This window comes from Bufo gargarizans, chromosome 8 (genome assembly GCF_014858855.1).
Source record: "Bufo gargarizans isolate SCDJY-AF-19 chromosome 8, ASM1485885v1, whole genome shotgun sequence".
In the NCBI taxonomy this organism is placed as follows: Eukaryota; Metazoa; Chordata; class Amphibia; order Anura; family Bufonidae; genus Bufo; species Bufo gargarizans.
Window position 1 is genome coordinate 122348563 of NC_058087.1, and position 15849 is coordinate 122364411.

At 45.1% G+C, this 15849-nt stretch overlaps 1 protein-coding gene across 1 annotated transcript in view; it reads right to left on the reverse strand.

Annotated features, from left to right (window-relative positions):
- LOC122944426 (sphingosine-1-phosphate lyase 1-like) overlaps window positions 1-15849 on the reverse strand; it is a 193223-nt gene that overhangs the window by 9160 nt on the left and 168214 nt on the right. Inside the window, exon 12 of the mRNA XM_044302666.1 lies at window positions 2349-2587. Within this exon, the coding sequence (XP_044158601.1) occupies window positions 2349-2587 (239 nt within the window). The remainder of the gene's footprint in view (window positions 1-2348; window positions 2588-15849) is intronic.

Below are 15849 nucleotides of genomic sequence, written 5' to 3' on the forward strand. Positions count from 1 at the left end.
TAGAGTCACGTAGCACTGCACGTCACTCTGCTGTGCTTAGTGTAGGGAGAGGATGCTGCTGCTGTGAGGGAGAGAATAGGACAGAATCAGTGGCGTAGGGATCGCCATAGCAACCATAGCAGTGGCTATGGGGCCCTACGCCACTGGGGGCCCGTCCGGGCCGCCTTCTGTTGATTTATTTAATTTTTATTTACACATACACAGGCAGCCAGGCCCGAGCTGCGGCCCGCCCACTACACTAGTGGAGTGGGCTGGGCGCGGGCGGTCCGCGGCTCGGGACTGGCTGGGGAGAAGGAGTCAGGACTGGAGCAGGGTGCACGCAGGGCCGGGCCGACACAGAGGCTGGGGAGGCTCCAGCCAGGCCACTGAACTCAGAAGATCTGATCATATTCTAACCCCCAGGCGTTCCCATGGTGACGGGGACGCTTGCCTGGGGGTTAAAATATACCATCGGATCTAAATTTTCACGCTCTCAGTGAGAGTGTGAAAACTCAAATCTGATGGTATATTCTAACCCCCAGGCGTTCCCATGGTGACAGGGGGTTAGAATATACAGGGCCACGCCGCTCACAGGAGCACATTTATAAACTAATCAGTAACTTTAATTTAATCATTGACATCGCTGATCTCTTTACTTGGATTGGATTTGGATATCTTAATCTGTCTTAGCTCCGGTAACAGCAGGCAGTGCGGGCGGGCGGCGCTCACTCACGTCACCCGCTTGCTCCTCCCACTAGGCGGCGCAGGCGCGTGACGTCAGTCAATGAGCGCCGCCCGCCCACACTGCCTGCTGTTACCGTTACCGGAGCTAAGACAGAGTAAGATATCCAAGTAAAGAGATCAGCATTCAGCAATGTCAATGATTAAATTATTAAAGTTACTGATTAGTTTATAAATGTGCTCCTGTGAGCGTCGGGGAGGGGGATCTGTGGTGGATGGCACTATTTAGGGGAGAGGGATCTGTGGTGGATGGCACTATTTAGGGGAGGGGGATCTGTGGTGGATGGCACTATTTAGGGGAGGGGGATCTGTGGTGGATGGCACTATTTAGGGGAGGGGGAATCTGTGGATGCCACGATTTAGGGGAGGGGGATCTGTGGATGCCACTATTTATATGTTACAGATAATACAAACGGATCCATTCTGAATGGATGCAGACGGTTGCATTATTTGAACAGATCCGTCTGTGCAGATCCATGATGCGGCTACACAGGAATTTTGGGCGTGACACATGTTGTGCATGCAAGTATCGGAGCGTAGCAGTGCAGCCATAGGAATAAATGGAAATGCAGTGTGGATCAGCTGAGTTGAGTATTTTGTGACTCGAGTGTTGTGGTCGCGGCAAACGCACGAGTCGCGCTATGACCCCATTCATTCCTAAGGCTTCCCTGCAACATGTGAATACGTTGACTGCTATCTGACTTTCCAGGCTTCTGATATTGACGATTTGTCCTCAGGCTACATCGTTCATATCTGATCAGTGAGCATCCAACATCCAGCACCCCCACCAATCAGCTATTCCCTGAAGCCTCCAGCTCTGGAACTAAAACTGTGAATGGAACAGGAAACAGCTCCGCTCAAAGTGTAGTGGCCATGCCAGGTTACTGCAGCTCCCATATTTACAGCGCTGAGGTGCAGTAACCAAAAACAGCCATTACACTATGAATGGAGCTGTGCTTTCGGTTCCATTCACAAAGTTAGTTCCAGTGGCCAAGGATACAGGGAATAGCTGTTCGTAAGGGTTGGGGGGAGGGAGGTGGTTGAACCTTCACTGATTAGATATGAATTACCTATTCTGAAGATAAGTCATCAATATCAGGAGCATAGAAAGCCCCTTTAAAGGGGTATTCCAGTAACAAGCTATCCCCTATCCGCTGGATAGGGAATGAAAGTTAGATCAATGAGGGTCAGACTGTTGGGATTCCCACCACAAGAACAGGGATCTTATGCCCCCTCAAAAGGTATGATGTGACAGTCAAGCATGCAATCATGCATGCTGCCGCTCCATTCATCTCTATGGAAGTGTCAGAGATTACAGAGTACATCGCATTTGCCATCTCTGGCCTACCCATAGTATAGAAAAGTGGGACGCATGCTCGACCACCACTCCTTTTAACAGGGGACACAGGACTCACGTTCTCGTGAATGGTAGAGGTCCCCTCCCCCCAATTAAACGGTTATCCCCTGTACAGGGGATAGGGATAACTTGTTGTATCTAGAATATTCCTTTACATAAAAAAGGAAGACTGCAATCAACATGAGTTTCTTCTTTGTAAAGTAAGGAATATACAAACGATGATTTAATAGGTAGCTAAATTAATAAATCAAATCAACACAAGTTTACATACTCTTTTATGATGAAGCGTGCAGTCGAAATTATATTCTTGGTGGCTTCAACATATCCGTCTTCCCCCATGTGCATCATTGTTGCCCAACAAGCAGCTACAATCCCACCAGGTCGAGAGCCAGCTATAGACGGAGAAGCATACAGTCCACCTGGCCAGTCTGATGCAACAAAGTACTGATAGTGCATATAGTCCTTGTGGCTATACAGTATCACTGAAGACCCTTTAGGTGCGTAGCCATACTGAAAGCAAAGCAGACGAGAAAACCAGTGAGGCTAGTTTTACACTAGCGGCAAATATTTAAATATTACATTATAAATATATTCCCAAGAACCTTTCATTAGTTATAATGGCTCCTTTTGTCTAGGGAGAAATCAGGAGAAATAAAATGGCTGCTGCCCTATTATTACACAGAAAACCTGTCCTAATCGCAGAGGAGGACAAGTTACTTCAGAACTTCCTCATCTTCCTCTCTGCTCTACTTGTCAGGGATTATGATCCTGAATACAGCTGATAAGATCTTTAGCAGAAGTAGAGAAGACGGACAGGACAGACTGTGGTAATGTGGGGCTGTGGTAATGGAGACAGCATACAAGGGCTGCTGCTCATTAGCCTCATCCCTACCTTCTTCTCTGTACTTCATGTGTCATCAAGAACTCCATTCCTATATAGATTCAGCTCAAGATCATATTAAAATGTACTCAGAATAATGATCCCCGACAAGTAGAGCAGAGAGGAGGATGAGGTAGGTCTTTAGCTCAGTGTTGTGAACACAACACCCATAACAACTGGCTCAAATAAGACTCAAGCTAAGTATTTGTGCAATGCCGACATACTAGATTAGCAACACCAATAAGTAAGCATAGCACAGCTAATAATAAATAACAATGGAGTAGATAAAAATACAATACATACAATGAATCAGCGGATAAAAAAAAACCCACACAGGATATATAGAGAATAGGGTTGAGCGAACCCAAACTGTAATGTTCGGGATCGTACCGAACTTTAGGATTTATGGTCCCCGAACATTTCAGTAAAAGTTAGGGTTCGGGTTCGGTGATTTCTTAGCACTTTTTGAAAGGCTGCAGAGCTACTAATGGCATGGCTGTGATTGGCCAGTGCAGCATGTGACCCAGCCTCTATATAAGCTAGAGTCACGTAGCACTGCACGTCACTCTGCTGTGCTTAGTGTAGGGAGAGGATGCTGCTGCTGTGAGGGAGAGAATAGGACAGAATCAGTGGCGTAGGGATCGCCATAGCAACCATAGCAGTGGCTATGGGGCCCTACGCCACTGGGGGCCCGTCCGGGCCGCCTTCTGTTGATTTATTTAATTTTTATTTACACATACACAGGCAGCCAGGCCCGAGCCTGCGGCCCGCCCACTACACTAGTGGAGTGGGCTGGGCGCGGGCAGTCCGCGGCTCGGGACTGGCTGGGGAGAAGGAGTCAGGACTGGAGCAGGGTGCATGCAGGGCCGGGCCGACACAGAGGCTGGGGAGGCTCCAGCCAGGCCACTGAACTCAGAAGATCTGATCATATTCTAACCCCAGGCGTTCCCATGGTGACGGGGACGCTTGCCTGGGGGTTAAAATATACCATCGGATCTAAATTTTCACGCTCTCAGTGAGAGTGTGAAAACTCAAATCTGATGGTATATTCTAACCCCCAGGCGTTCCCATGGTGACAGGGGGTTAGAATATACAGGGCCACGCCGCTCACAGGAGCACATTTATAAACTAATCAGTAACTTTAATTTAATCATTGACATCGCTGATCTCTTTACTTGGATTGGATTTGGATATCTTAATCTGTCTTAGCTCCGGTAACAGCAGGCAGTGCGGGACGGGCGGCGCTCACTCACGTCACCCGCTTGCTCCTCCCACTAGGCGGCGCAGGCGCGTGACGTCAGTCAATGAGCGCCGCCCGCCCACACTGCCTGCTGTTACCGTTACCGGAGCTAAGACAGAGTAAGATATCCAAGTAAAGAGATCAGCATTCAGCAATGTCAATGATTAAATTATTAAAGTTACTGATTAGTTTATAAATGTGCTCCTGTGAGCGTCGGGGAGGGGGATCTGTGGTGGATGGCACTATTTAGGGGAGAGGGATCTGTGGTGGATGGCACTATTTAGGGGAGGGGGATCTGTGGTGGATGGCACTATTTAGGGGAGGGGGATCTGTGGTGGATGGCACTATTTAGGGGAGGGGGAATCTGTGGATGCCACGATTTAGGGGAGGGGGATCTGTGGATGCCACTATTTAGGGGAGGGGGATCTGTGGGTGCCACTATTTAGGGGAGGGGGATCTGTGGATGGCACTATTTAGGGGAAGGGGATCTGTATCTGTGGATGGCACTGTTTAGGGGAGGGGGAATCTGTGGATGGCACTGTTTAGGGGAGGGAGATCTGTGGATGGCACTGGGGGGGCCCATAAAATTATTTTTGCTATAGGGCCCATGCACTTCTAGCTACGCCCCTGGACAGAATCTTTAATTAGAACTCCAATTGAACTCAGCGATCTACATACATTTAGTTGTGTGGGTGCAGTGCACAATCTTTTTACCCTGCCCAGAGCCCAGTGACAGAAAAAAATAACTTTTATCCATCTGTTAGTTAGGTGGGCGGTGGCGGCAGCCATTTTATGCAAGCTCAGTGCTCCAGCACTGCATATGTGCTTTTGTGACATTCAAATTGAAGCTTGAAGTGCTGCAATAATAATCTGGCTTTGAAAAAACACCCATTTTTGGCAATAACCTTCATTTTGGGCCTCTGTCGCATTAGTCAGTGTGCAATTTAACACCTTAATGACCCGGCTCATTTTCAACTTAAGAACCAGGCCATTTTTTGCAAATCTGACCAGTGTCACTTTATGTGGTGATAACTTTAAAACGCTTTAACTTATCCAGGCCATTCTGAGATTGTTTTTTTTGGCACATATTGTACTTCATGACACTGGTAAAATGAAGTAAAAATAAATACATTTTTATTTATAAAAAAATACCAAATTTACCAAAAATGTGTAAAAAATAGAAAATTTCCACGTTTCAATTTCTCTACTTCTATAATACATAGTAATACCTCCAAACATATTTATTACTTTACATTCCCCATATGTCTACTTCATGTTTGCATCATTTTGGGAATGATATTTTATACTTTGGGCATGTTACAAGGCTTGGAAGTTTGGAAGCAAATCTTGAAATTGTTCTGAACTTTTCAAAAACCCAATTTTTAGGGACCAGTTCAGGTCTGAAGTCACTTTGTGAGGCTTATATAATAGAAACCACCCAAAAATGACACCATTCTAGAAACTACACCCCTCAGGGTATTCAAAACTGATTTTACAAACTTTGTTAACCCTTTAGGTGTTCCACAAGAATTAATAGAAAATACAGATACAATTTCAAAATTTCACTTTTTGGGCATATTTTCCATTTTAATAATTTTTTTTCCAGTTACAAATCAAGGGTTAACAGCCAAACAAGACTTAATATTTATGGCTCTGATTCTGTAGTTTACAGAAACACCCCATATGTGGTCATAAACCACTGTACGGGCACACGGCAGGGCGCAGAAGGAAAGGAATACCATACGTTTTTGACAGGCAGATTTTGCTAGACAGTTTTTGAAGCCCCCCTGATGCATCCCTAGAGTAGAAACTCCATAAAAGTGACTCCATCTAAGAAACTACACCCCTCAAGGTATTCAAAACTGATTTTACAAACATCGTTACCCTTTAGGTGTTCCACAAGAGTTATTGGCAAATAGAGATGACATTTCAGAATTTAAATTTTGGGGCAAATTTTCCATTTTACTATTTTTATTTCCAGTTACAAAGCAAGGGTTAACAGCCAAACAAAACTCACTATTTATGGCCCTGATTCTGTAGTTTACAGAAACATCCCATATGTGGTCGTAAACCACTGTACGGGCACACGGTAGGAGACAGAAGGAAAGGAATGCAATACGGTTTTGGAAAGGCAGATTTTGCTAGACAGTTTTTTTTGGACACCATGTCCCATTTGAAGCCCCCCTGATGCACCCCTAGAGTAGAAACTCCATAAAAGTGACCCCATTTTAGAAACTACGGCAAAGGGTGGAAGTTTTGTTGGTACTAGTTTAGGGTACATATGATTTTTGGTTGCTCTATATTACACTTTTTGTGAGGCAAGGTAATAAGAAATAGCTTTTTTGGCACCGTTTTTGTTTTGTTATTTACAACATTCATCTGACAGGTTAGATCATGTGGTATTTTTATAGAGCAGGTTGTCACGGACGCGGCAATACCCAGTATATCGCCCCCCCAAAAAAACGCCCACAAACCGCCCCCCTGCACCCCGCTGTCATAAATGCATTCAGGGGTGCAGGGGGGAGGGGTTAAAACAAAATTAAACTTGCATTCAGGGACCGCAGGGATCAGAAACTACATAAAGCGCTGCAAACCGCAGGTCTGAATTGACCCCCCTCGGCATTGACCCTGGGTGCCTGGCTGTGTGTAACAGCCGGCACTCAGCGCTGTCACCATGTCTGCAAACATGGTAACAGTTTAATGCCAGGACGAGTATACTCATCCTGGAGCGCTAAGTACCCTTGCTCCAGGACGAGTATACTCGAAGGTCCTGAAGGTGTTAAGCTAGAAATACAGCTATAATTTTCTGGGTTTAAAAAAACACCCTTTTTGGGCAAAAATCTTTCATTGCGACCTAGTCTGCATCTGTACGTGTGAGATACACACTTTAGATCCTGTAGTTCTATTCTGCTATTAATAAAACATCCTTTTTGGGCAAAATACACAGTTTTACAGCCCTTGCTGCATCTGCACGTGTGAAATTCAAGCGTTATATACTGCTGTCATATTCTGCTATTAATAAAACACCCATTTTGGTCAAAAATCTTTAATTTGGGCCTAGTCTACATCTGTACGTGTGAGATACATCCTTTAGATACTGTGGTTCTATTCTGCCATTAATAAAACACCAATTTTGGGCAAGATCCTACATTTTTGAAATATGAGGAGCGTCAAATAATGGACGTGGCTTAGGTCGTGGTCCTGTTGCAGGGAGAGGACATGGTCGATCTGTGCCAGCTACATGCACAAGTGAAACCCCTTCCTCAGGTGCGAGTAGGCGACAAACTGCAGCGGTATTTGGTCGGGCCTAATGCGGCTCTATGAATGGTGAGGCAAGAACAATTACAGGCGATAGTAGATTGGGTTGCTGACAGTGCCTCCAGTTCCTTCACATTGTCTCCCACCCAGTCTCCTGCTGAAAGATCAGAGTTGGCACCTGCAGCCGATGTTCATCAGTCTTTCACCTCACCCCCTTGCAAATCAGCCAAGCAGTCTGAGCCCCAAGTCATGCAGCAGTCTCTTCTGCTTTCTGATGAGTCTGTTAGGGTTTTACAGGGCCATCCACCTATCCCTGCCCCAGAAGTGGAAGAGATGCACCGATGCCCAACCACTTATGTTTCAAGATGAGTACATGGGAGGACAATCAGCAGCACGTCTCGGAGGATGACGAAACACAGGTGCCAACTACTGGGGCTTTCGAAAGTGTGCAGACTGAAGAGGAGGGCAGGGGTGAAGACTGGGTGGAAGATGCTGTGGAGGACGATAGGGTTCTCAACCCCACATGGAATCAAGGTTATGCGAGTGACCTGTGTAGTTCGGAAGAAGAGGCGGTGTCGGACAGAGCCACTAGCACAGCAAAAGAGGGAGCAGGGTGTAAAAGCGGAGCGGCCGTCCCCTAGCGGCCAGTCCCCTAGATTGCCCACCGCAGCAAGGGACCGAGCACACTAAAGTCAGCTCTAAGGAGTTCCCAGGCGTGGTAGTTCTTCAGACAATATGCTGACGACAAGACACAAGTCGTTTGCACCCTATGCAATCAGAGCCTGAAGCAAGGCATAAACGTTCTAAACCTGAGCACAACCTGCATGACCAGGCATCTAAGTGCAAAGCACAAGCTGCAGTGGAGTAGACACTTCAAAAAACAAGAAAGGTCTCTGGTTCCTCCTGCTTCCTCTTCCGCTGCAGTCTCAGCCTCTTCATCCACCTCTGGAATGATAGTGCCACCTGCCACCCCACAAACAGAGGATCTGCCAGCAACACCACCATCTGGGTCACCAAGCATCTCCAGAATGTCCCATGGAAGCATTCAGCTCTCCATCTCCCAAACACTGGAGCAGAAGAGGAAGTGCCCCCCTACCTACCCGCGATGCCTGGCCCTGAATGCCAGCATTTAAAAATTACTGTCCTTTGAAATGCTGTCATTCTGTCTCGTAGGGATGGAGAATTTTAAAGCCCTTATGGCGGTGGCTGTCCCACAGTACGTTGTGCCCAGCCGCCACTACTTTTCCAGGCGAGTCATCCCTTCCCTGCACAACCAAGTGGAGGACAAAATCAGGTGTGCACTGCGCAACGCCATCTGTGGCAAGGTGCACCTCACTGTGGATAGGTAGACCAGTAAGTACAGTCAGGGACGTTATATCTCCCTAACAGCACACTGGGTAAATGCACTGGCGGCTGGGCCTAAGGTGGATAGCAGTTTGGCACGTTTCCTTCCACCACCGAAGATTGCAGGGCGCTACAGTTTGCCTCCTTTTGCTTCCTCCTCCTACTCCGCTTCCTAATCCTCTACCGACTCCTCATCCAGTCAGCATAACACCTTCACCGCTAACTTCAGCACAGCCAGGGGTAAACGACAGCAGGCAGTTTAAAAACTTCTGTTTGGGGGACAAACCCCATACAGCGCAGGAGCTGTGGATGGGCCTTGAACAACAGACCGATGAGAGGTTGGTGCCAGTGAGCCTCAAGCCCGGCCCTGGTGGTGTGCGATAATGGATGAAATCTCATAGCAGCTCTGAGACTAGCCGGTTTGACGCACATCCCTTGCTTGGCGCATATGCTGAATTTGGTGGTGCAGAGATTCCTTAAAAATGACCCCTATATGTCAGAGCGGCTGCATAAAGTGTGGGCCGTCTGTGAGCACTTTTTGCATTCTCACCCTGCTGCTGCTCGCCTGTCAGCACTGCAGCATAACTTCGGCCTTCCCGCTCACCGCCTCATATGCAACGTGCTCACAAGGTGGAACTGCACCTTGCACATGCTGGCCAGACTGTGCGAGCAGCAGCAGGCGATAGTGGAGTTTCAACTGCAGCACGCACAGGTGAGTCTCTCTGCGGAACAGCACCACTTCACCACCAATGACTAGGCCTCCATGCGAGACCTGTGTTCCTTGTTGTGCTGTTTCGAGTACTCCACCAACATGGCCAGTGCCGATAATGCCATTCTCAGCGTTACTATCCCACTTCTATGTCTCCTTGAAAAAACACTGCTGGCGATGATGGAAGATCAAGTGGCACAGGAGGAGGAGGAGGAAGAGGGATCATTTCATAAGGTTTCCGGACAGTCATTCACAAGTGGCTCCGAGGGTGTGTTTTTGCACCCACAAACGCCAGGTACACAATTGTCCAGCCAGGGCACAGTTCTGGAGGATGACGAGGTGGAGGAAGAGGAGGAGGAGATGGAGGAGGAGGAGGAACCTTGTTCACAGCAGGCTGGAACCCAGACCAGCTTATGGCCATCACTGGTGCGTGGCTGGGGGGGATACAGAGGACACAGACATTACACCTCCCACAGAGGACAGCTTTTCGTTGCCTCTGGGCAGCCTTGCACACATGAGCGATTACATGTGGTAGTGTCTCCGCAACGACCGCCGAGTTGCCCACATTCTAACTTGTGGTGATTACTAGGTGGTCACGCTGCTGGATCCCCGTTACAAGGACAACGTACCGTCCTTAATTCCATCACTGGAGCGTGATCGTAAGATGCGCGAGTACAAGCACACACTGGTAGACTCCAGGTAGTATTCCCACTAGTGGAAGCACAAGGTGAAGGCAGAGAGGAGGAAGAGGTCACCAACGCAACTGAGGCACCACCAGCACCTCAGAAGGCAGGGTTAGCATGGCCAAAATGTGGAAAGCTTTGTCAGCACGCCACAACAACCAGCACCACCAGCTGATATGGAGCGTCTTAGCAGAAGGCAGCATTTCACCAACATGGTGGAGCAGCATGTGTGCACATGCCTACACGTACTGAATGACGGGTCTGGGTTTCCAAGGTGGGAAAATGGCCTGAGCTTGCCCTTTACGCCTTGGAGGTCCTGGCCTGCCCTCATGCAAGTGTATTATCTGAACGTGTGTTTAGCATGACCGGGGGTGTTATCACAGACAAGCGCAGCCGCCTGTCCACAGCTAATGTGGACAAGTTCACGTTCATTAAAATTAACCAGGCATGGATCCCATAGGACTTGTCCGTACCTTGTGCAGAATAGATATGTATACCGGCCTTACCCAGCCATTGTTATACTACAGCACAATTGCTCCTTGTTGCATTTTTGATATTTCCCACTTTTTTGGGGTGTACCCTAATAAAAAAAAAAGCGTTTGCTACCTCGTACTCCTCCACCACTGCTTCCACCTCCACTGTTACGTCCACCGCCTCCTCAAACTCCTACTCCACTATGGACCTCCACCTCATAATTTATATATTTTTTTTTAACGTATTTTATTTTAGGTCATTTCACTAATTGGTCTGTTACATTGTAGGGTGAAATTCACCAATTTTTGGATGTGAGATACCACTGCTATACCTAGTAGACAGGTAAAAAAAAATCACTAAATTTGTCTGTTACACTTTAGGGCAAAATTCTGCCATTTTTGTGTGCGATATACCACTGCTATACCTAGTAGACCGGTTAAAAAAAAAAAAAACTAAATTTGTCTGTTACAATTTTGGGGAAATTAACAAATTTTTGGCTGTGATATACCCCTGCTCTACCTAGTTGACAGCTTAATAAATTTCACAAATTTTTTGTTACATTCTTGGGTTGACATTTTACAATTTTTGACATGAATAAACCCCTGCTCTGCATAGGGGACAGGGACCGAATTTTTTTTAAATAATCTGTTCCATTGGTGGGTGACATTAACCCATTTCTGGACATGAAAAAACCCTACTCTGCATAGGTACTTAAATTTCTAAAATTCATTTTTAATTGGCCCTTTCCTTCTATCCTTCTGCTTTAATAACTTTTCCCATATTTCCACTCGATCAAAATTAAAATTTCATCCAATTATCTCCCTTGGATGTGGTCTCTCTTTCTCACGCTCCCTCTCCGGCGTGAAACCCTGATTCGGCGATAACCATGATCAACATGGTAGGCTCAGAAAAGAACATCGAAAGTTGATAGAGAAGATATCCAAATGGATGGTGGACATCACGGGGGCACCTCTGCATAGGTGACAGGAACATAAATTTCTAAAAATCTTCTGTTACATTGTCAGGTGACATTTTACCAGTTTTGCCGGATAGAAACCCCTGCTCTGCATAGGCGACAGGGACTTAAATTTCTAAAATTCATCTTTAATTGGCCCTTTCATTCTATCCTTCTGCATTAATAAATTGTCCCACATTTCCGCTTCATCCCATTGCAGCCATTGACCTCCCTTGGATGAGGTATCCCTTTCATACGCTCCCTATCCTGCGTGGAACCCTGATTCGCCAATAACCGTGATCAACATGGTAGGCTCAGAAAAGAACATCAAAAGTTGATAGAGAAGATATCCAAATGGATCTTGGACGTCACAGGGACGTGCGATCAGGCAGAAGTTATCTAGAGTCAACAAAGTGGCGGCAGGGCCTCTCCTGTGTAATGTTTCGAAATCCTAAATACCGCTGTGACATTCCCTGTATTTTTTATTAATCATTCCAATAAGAGGGCATCTTAAGAGTCCTGTATTGTTATTTATCGTTACTACCTCGCCGAGTCGGGAGTGGGCAATTTCCTTCAATTCTTCCGTTTTAATAGCTTCTCCCACATATCCGCTCGATCACAGTCACATTTTATGCTATGCCTTTCTCACGCTTCCTCTCCGGCGTGGAACCCTGATTCACCGCTAACCGTGATCAACATGGTAGGCACAGAAAAGAACATTGAAAGTTGATAGAGCAGATATCCAATTGGATCGTAAACATCACAGGGACATGCGACATGGTGGGGCAGTATGTTTGCACACGCCTACAAGAACTGACTGATGGTTCTGCCCCCTGCAACTTCTGGGTCTCCAAATTGGGCACATGGCCTGAGCTTGCCCTTTAAGCCTTGGAGGTGCTGGCCTGTCCTGCAGCCAGTGTATTGTCTGAACGTGTGTTTAGCATGACTGGAGGGGGTTATCACAGGTTATATTTCCCAATGTTTTTGGGGTGTACAATAAAAATAAATCTAAAACCAAAAAGCAGTGTAGGCTACTCCCTCCTCCACCGCCGCATCCACCGCCTCCTCAACCTCCTACTCCATATGGACCTCGTCCTCCTAGATCAAGATTATTATTTTTTATTTTTACGTATTTTGTTATTTTAAGTCATTTCCCTATCCACATTTGTTTGCAGAGCTCTTACCATGCTCTTAACCACATTTTTATGCCATTTGCAGCCCTCTAGCCCTTTCCATGACATTTTTACAGCCATTTTAGTGCTCAAAAGTTCGGGTCCCCATTGACTTCAATGGGGTTCGGGGTCAAGTTCTGGTCCAGTTAGGGTCCCGAACTCTTTTGTGAAGTTCAGCCGAACCCATCGAACCCGAACATCCAGGTGTCCGCTCAACTCTAATAGAGAGCCATAGCCCGGATACCATACCATAAACATGTAATAAATAGATAGGTAATAGAGGGAACAGGAGCTAAGACAAGTAACAAATGCTAGTGTTCAGTAAGATAATCCTGACCTCAAACCAATAGAAGACTACACTAAGCCAAATGCATAAAAATATATAAAGTGCAATGTGCAGAGTACATAACAATGACAGTGTAGATAAGTATGATAATAAATAAATAATCACATAAATACCCGATAGTTCCCTTTTGAAGGTAAGAGGGATAGACAGAGTTTTCGTTGGTAGCAGGGGAGGGAATTGGAAACGCCTCCTTGCCCAACTGAAGTTAAATGGATCTTTGAGTTAAATACCGTTACTCCCCATGGCCTTAATGAGGGGTTAAGTTTTGCTCCATTTCTACAACTGTTTCCTCCATATCCTTCTGCCATGTCGTTATATATCCTCTATATTTATATTTTGTTCATATATCCAATCCTCCTCGCTATTGATGTGGTATTCTTGTTTACACACTTTTTTGCTTTTAGGTGTCGATCATACTGGGGGTATGATGAATACATAGGCATTCTTTTGCCTTTATTTGTGTTTTTATGTTTGGTTTTAATTTTGTCCTTCTTGTTATTTGTTAGGTGTGGCACTCATATCATTTGGTTGGACCCCCAAGTGTAACAGATATTTCTTGGTCATTGGATTAGAGATGAACAAATACTTAGAAAGACCAAAGGAAGTGTCAAGAATCTATTGTAGTGGCCTTCATTATTACTATTTTGTTGTATTCCTCTTTGCATATTTTCAAATTTTTCTCACTATAGATATTTATATATATATTTTTATACATATTATATATTCTCATTTATTTCTATTAAATATGATTCACTAAATTTACTTTCAGGTTTGATGCTTACCGTGTCACCCCCTCTTGGTTGCTGCTTTTTACTTATTTATTTATACATATTTTATTAATTTCACATTCAATTCTGGGCCTTTCTACTATCTAATTATCTTGTCCATTAACTATATTGATTGTATATACATTTATGTTAGGGCAGCTATCGTTTTACCGCTTGAGCTGTAGTTGTCAATTTGGCACTTCCGGGTCTCTTACGTGTGCGCTCCATTGGTCATGTGACTGGCTCCATGCATTCCACTTTAGAACGCGGCACTCTCTCTTTACTGTTTCGGATGATAAGCGATTTTTACATGGTTCGCTCCCCCCTCCTGTTCTTTCCTTGTAGACAGATTATATCCTGGATTTACATATGCTGTATGTGTCGCCACACATATCCTTCTCCCCAGCTGTTAGTTATTTATTTTATTGGGTTTATATAAAAAGGTACCCTGTCAGCACATTACATTCACACCCCTTGAGGAAGCTTTACATGAAACGCGCGTCAGGGCTGCTGAGAACCACTCGGGTATTTATGTGATTATTTATTTATTATCATACTTATTGTTATGTACACGTTGCACTTTATATATTTATATGCATTTGGCTTAGTGTAGTCTATTGGTTTGAGGTCAGGATTGTCTTAGGCTACTTTCACACTAGCGGCAGGACGGATCCGACAGGCTGTTCACCATGTCGGATCCGTCCTGCGGCTATTTCGCCGTGCCGCCGGACCGCCGCTCCATCCTCATTGACTATAATGGGGACGGGGGCGGAGCTCCGGCGCAGCACGGCGAAAGCCGCTGGACTAAAAAGTCTGACATGCAGTAATTTTAGTCCGGTGGCCTTTCAGCCGTGCACCGCCGTGCTGTGCCGGAGCTCTGCCCCCGTCCCCATTATAGTCAATGGGGACAGAGCGGCGGTCCAGCGGCATGGCGAAATAGCCGCAGGACGGATCCGACATGGTGAACAGCCTGTCGGATCCGTCCTGCCGCAATTGTGAAAGTAGCCTAAGACAATCCTGACCTCAAACCAATAGACTACATATCTATTTATTACATGTTTTGGTATGGTATCCGGGCTATGGTTCCCTATATATCCTGTGTGTTTTTTATCCGCTGATTCATTGTATGTATTGTATTTTTATCTACTCCATTGTCAAAATAAAGTTATTTATTATTAGCTGTGCTATGCTTACTTATTGGTGTTGCTCAGTGTTGTGAAGAAATTTTGAGTGTACCTAGGACAGTGACCATTTTAATTCTCGTAATGAGTGCTCGCTAGACAAAATGAGCCATTATAATTAATGAAAGGTATTTGGGAATATATTTGAAATACGGCAATATTTAAGTACTTTAATTGTTTTAATTCCTGGAGAACACTTTTAAATGAACTTATAACAACAAAAGGAAGTGCAATCTGCTGGCAGCATGTTCTAGAACAATAGATCTGAGCAGATTGACATTTAGTTTTATAGGAACAGATTTAGTAAAACTTGTAATTTATAGAGTTATATCTATGCTTTTCTTGAGCTTAAGACTACCCCTGTGTACAGCTATCAATGACTGAAAGCCATCTCTGTATACACACTTACACAGTGAATGCTATCAATCACCTCCCCCATGTACAACTGAAGTCCGAAAAAGCAAAGTCAAATATATTAATTACAAGTTTTGATGAATATTTTCCTACAAAACTATCTATAAGTCTGCGTAACGCCACCTGCTTTATAACATGCTGCCTGCACAGTGCAATTTTTTTTGTAACAGCTTCTCTTTAGGTTTCCTATGGGGTTCATTTAATCTCTGAAATTCCTAAAAAGCAAAGTAACATCAAGGTTGTAGGTTAAAAGGGTCCTCCGGGAATTAAGAAAATGAAAATATTTAAATATTAATTTATAATAAATATATTCTTAAATACCTTTCATTAGTTAAAATGGCTCGTTTTG